Source organism: Charadrius vociferus, unplaced genomic scaffold (genome assembly GCF_000708025.1).
Source record: "Charadrius vociferus isolate BGI_N301 unplaced genomic scaffold, ASM70802v2 scaffold1279, whole genome shotgun sequence".
NCBI lineage: Eukaryota > Metazoa > Chordata > Aves > Charadriiformes > Charadriidae > Charadrius > Charadrius vociferus.
In genome coordinates, this window is record NW_009650073.1 from 202,317 (window position 1) to 206,246 (window position 3,930).

At 51.7% G+C, this 3,930-nt stretch overlaps 1 protein-coding gene across 2 annotated transcripts in view; it reads left to right on the forward strand.

The window, feature by feature from the left end:
* Positions 1–748: 748 nt before the first annotated feature.
* Positions 749–3,930, forward strand: part of CLCN5 (chloride channel, voltage-sensitive 5) — a 32,886-nt gene continuing 29,704 nt past the window's right edge. The window contains exons 1-2 of one of the 2 annotated variants that reach the window (XM_009892050.1): positions 749–881; positions 3,533–3,535. In XM_009892050.1, the coding sequence (XP_009890352.1) occupies positions 749–881; positions 3,533–3,535 (136 nt within the window). The remainder of the gene's footprint in view (positions 882–3,532; positions 3,536–3,930) is intronic. The other variant, XM_009892051.1, reaches the window with a different exon arrangement.

Below are 3,930 nucleotides of genomic sequence, written 5' to 3' on the forward strand. Positions count from 1 at the left end.
GCTGAGGAGTAGAGGATGTGTGTGTGGGATCCCTTATTAGGGGAGGATTTTCCTCTGGGGGGCCTGGTGGGGCTGTGCGAAGTTTTCTAAACTTGTTCTCGTGTAGGAACCCGGGCACCGTAATGCTGCTGTGTTTGAATGTCACAGAATCACAGAATGGTCAGGGTTGGAAGGGACCTCTGGAGATCATCTAGTCCAACCCCCACCAGAGCAGGGGCACCTCCAGCAGTGGCACAGGACGGCGTCCAGGCGGGTTTTGAATGTGTCCAGAGTGGGAGAATCCCCCACCTCTCTGGGCAGCCTGTGCCACTGCTCCACTACCCTCAAAGTAAAGAAGTTCCTTCTCATGTTAAGATGGAACTTCCTATGTTCAAGTTTATGCCCATCACCCCTCGTCCTATCACTGGGCGCCACTGAAAAAAGACTGCTCCCATCGTGTCTTTCCAGTCGAGTTCAGATGCCATACTGGGACTCGATGTTTGTTTCTGGCACGTGGCAATATGAAATCTAGTGCAAGAGCTTTGCTTGGATGTGTAAACATCCCATTTTGTCCTGAGCAGTTGGTTGTTCTAGCCCGAACTTCGGGTGGTACCGCTGCATGTCCCCTTCCCATGGGGAGAGCAGTGCGGCCTCCTGCTCTTCAGGACAAAGCGACAAGTGGGTGTCAGTCCAGTTGGCTTACGAAATGAGTCTTCATGCTTGTGCTCTAAAAAATTTCCTTTTGCTCCCAGGTTTGGAAGCTCTGGCCATGGATCAGAAAGGCTATCGGCGGGGGAGTTTCCAGAGCAGCACTAGTGATGAAGATATGCTGGAAATAGCAGGAGCATCTCTGGACTTCTCCATGGCAGACGACGACCCGCCGCTGGACAGGGAGATGGGAGGTAATACCCGTGCATCTCTCCGCTTTCTGCTTTTTGTAATGGCTTTCGGTAGGATTTCACGTTGACGTTTTCTGTATGGGTCCCACTGGCCTCTGCCTAGGATGAGTCTTCCATTTCACGGCGCCAGTGTGAATAGTTTGCAGGATTCTGCACTGCGTTGCATCCATGAATAGACTTCTGCAGAGCAGCCGAACGCTTGCTCACGTGCCCCGTTTGGCTCCCCGCGTTGCTTTGTAACAGAGGCTGGTGGGAGGCGCGTGTTCTGTGCAAAGCAGAAAATCTCCTTAAAATAAACGGCAATTGGAAGAAGCGTGTGAGTGACTTTGTTGTGGTGGGGACGCACTCCTTGTCTGTCTCCAGCACCCGAGCTGCCGGATCTCAGGCTGTGTGCCCCCAGTAACCTGGCAGGAGGGAAAACTGCTCTCTTACCCATCTGTGTGCTTACTTTGCCATTACCTGTAGCATATCCTCTCCTGTCGCTTTGCTTTTAGGGCTTCTGGATAGTCCTTTCTGGAATTTTCCGAAAGAGCTGCTGTAGGGCAGAGCTGGCCGTGCCACGAGGGAGATGTCGTGAGTGTGATGGGCAGGGATGGCCACGCAGAGCCGTTCCCAGGGGTTTGTGCTGCAAGCAGAGACTCTCCCCTCCCCTTCTCTTCTTCTTTACCTATAATTTTAAAGGTTTTCTGTTGTGGAGAGAATCTCAAACTGTAACGGCCCAAAGGGGTTTGGTGCTGAGCTTGCCCTGCCACCGCTCCTCTGCCCAGAGAGGGGCCGTTGCTGCCGCCTCTGGTCTGAGGTTGTGAAATTAATGGGGGAGCGATGAATCTGCATGGTTTTGCTAAGCTTTGGCACTAGCCAACAAGATCTGCCTGATTTTTTTGTCTTCTGGGAATTATCGTTTTAGTTTAAAAGCAAAAATACTTAATTTTGAACAGCAGTTCAAAAACTGCGAGTCCCCGTGACTTCCCATAAACCTCGTCCTCTTCGTCCCCCATCCCTGGTTACTGTAGGGCAAAAATTAAAAAGAAATCCTTCTGGTTTTGCTTCTCAGCTGCGTGGTCTGCCTCCAGGTAGTGCAAATGAAGACAGACTTCCTTAAATGTCTCCTGTCAGTAGCCGAAACGATCCGCTCTTCTGCTGCTGGAGATGCTGTAAGGAGCACGTGATTGCTTTCCGCTTGGCTTCGTCCCTCTCGCCGCTTTCAGGCTCAAGCGGAGGAAGGATCACTGTGTCTTGGTAGCGATTGCATTAACTCTTGAGTGATAAGCACTGGTTTGTGGTTAAAAAGCCTCTGTCCGTGTGCAGAGAGGACGCGTGTGAGATTTGCATCCCAAGCGTGTTGTTTCCTGGGTCCCGTCCAGCGCGAAGGAGGGTGGCTGGGACGTGGGAGCTGGCTGCGGTGCAGATCCCGGGCAGCGCGCTCGCTCCAGCCTCACCCGCTGGTTGGCATTGACTTTTGGAACTGGGCACGTCTGGGAGTCCACTTTAAAACTCCTTGCGCAGAGCTTGAAATAACGACCTGTGACCAAATTTAGTCCTGAAGATCTATTAATTACTAGTGTGTGCAGAATTAGATGCATGTTGGTGATGGAATTGTAAATTCATGTTCTCTTACCTGCTGGTGAGAGCCATCAGGGTATCAGCAGTCTGAAGTTAAATGTGTGCTCATGTTTAATATTTAGGGAGAAGGAGCTGAATTATTTAACTTCTTCTATGAAGTTTAGAAGGGTAACTCGAGCTGAGTTTAGCTTTGCTGCTGGCCTGAAACAGCGCTGGGTTGTTTCCCTCCTTGTTTAAATAGGCTTTTCCCGTCTCGGCTCAGCATGTTTGAAGACCGGTGGCTACTTCTATGACAAAAATAGGGGTCCGCCCCGCTGGCACGTGCAGCTTGGAGTGACGGTGATGGCGGCGCTTTGGAGCGCTGCCCTAGCGCCGGTGGCGGAGAGGAGCAGTTCCCCCGAGAGAGGATGGTTAAGTCTGGGGGGGTGGGAGGGGTGGGTTTGCACAGAAGTAAAAGAGGAAATCTAAAAAGGTAAAGACTTGCTTGCCCAAATGCTGGTTTCAGTTCACTCTACAAATTTCCCCTACTGACGTCCGGAAACGTTTGCTGGCCAACGTCTGGGTGCCAGGCGTGCAGCCTGAAGACGTGGTGGCAGCACAGGTTTGACTGGAGCCGGAGAGGTGGTAACTGAGGTTCTCCCACAGTGGACTCGGCTGCAAACCTCTGGCTGAGAGGTGCTGCTTTTGCGGTCTGGTGTGTTGTCACATGGGGGTGAGTTAGTGACACCCTGTGGAACCAGAACCCAACCCTCTCTTGCCACCTTCTCCAAGACTGTCAAACTCTCCTGTGAGAGCAGTGACGTCTCGGGTTGAAAAAACAGCCACCGCTGGAGCTTATAGATCCTGTCAAGGGACCAGAGGAGGAAGGGTCACCTGCTGCTTGGTAGATTTGTGAATGTGGAGTGTGTTTTGCAGCTGGCGCTCCTCTGTGCTTTCCTTATGAGCCTCGAGTAATGAGGGACGGGACGTTCATGCTGTGTCACGTCCCCGGTGGGAACCACCAGCCTTGCCTGCTGCCTGGACCACAGGATGCTTCTGTTGAAGAATATCTTCATGGAGGATCTAGACTGACTGTGAAACTTTGTTCTGAGCTGGTATTTGCAAGAATGCACCTGCTTCCCAAAGGCTGGAGCTCTTCAAGAGCTTGAGCCAAAGCGTAGATATTTGGAGTGCTTCAGGCTTGTTTCAGTCAAAATGATTTAAAGCGGACTGCAGTGGCTTTTCCCGCCTGCTCCTGTGCTGTCTGCGTTACTGGAAACTCACTGTGAGTTGCACGTAGAATCATGGAATAGAATAGAATCAGAGAACCATCTAGCTTGGAAGGGACCTTTAAGATCATCAAGTCCAACCGTTAATGTAACACTGCCAAGTTACCACTAACCCATGTCCCTCAGCGCCACGTTTACCCTCCGGGGATGGGCACTCCACCACGTCCCCGGGCAGCCTGTGCCAGTGCTTCACAACCCTTTTGGGGAAGAAATTTTTCCCA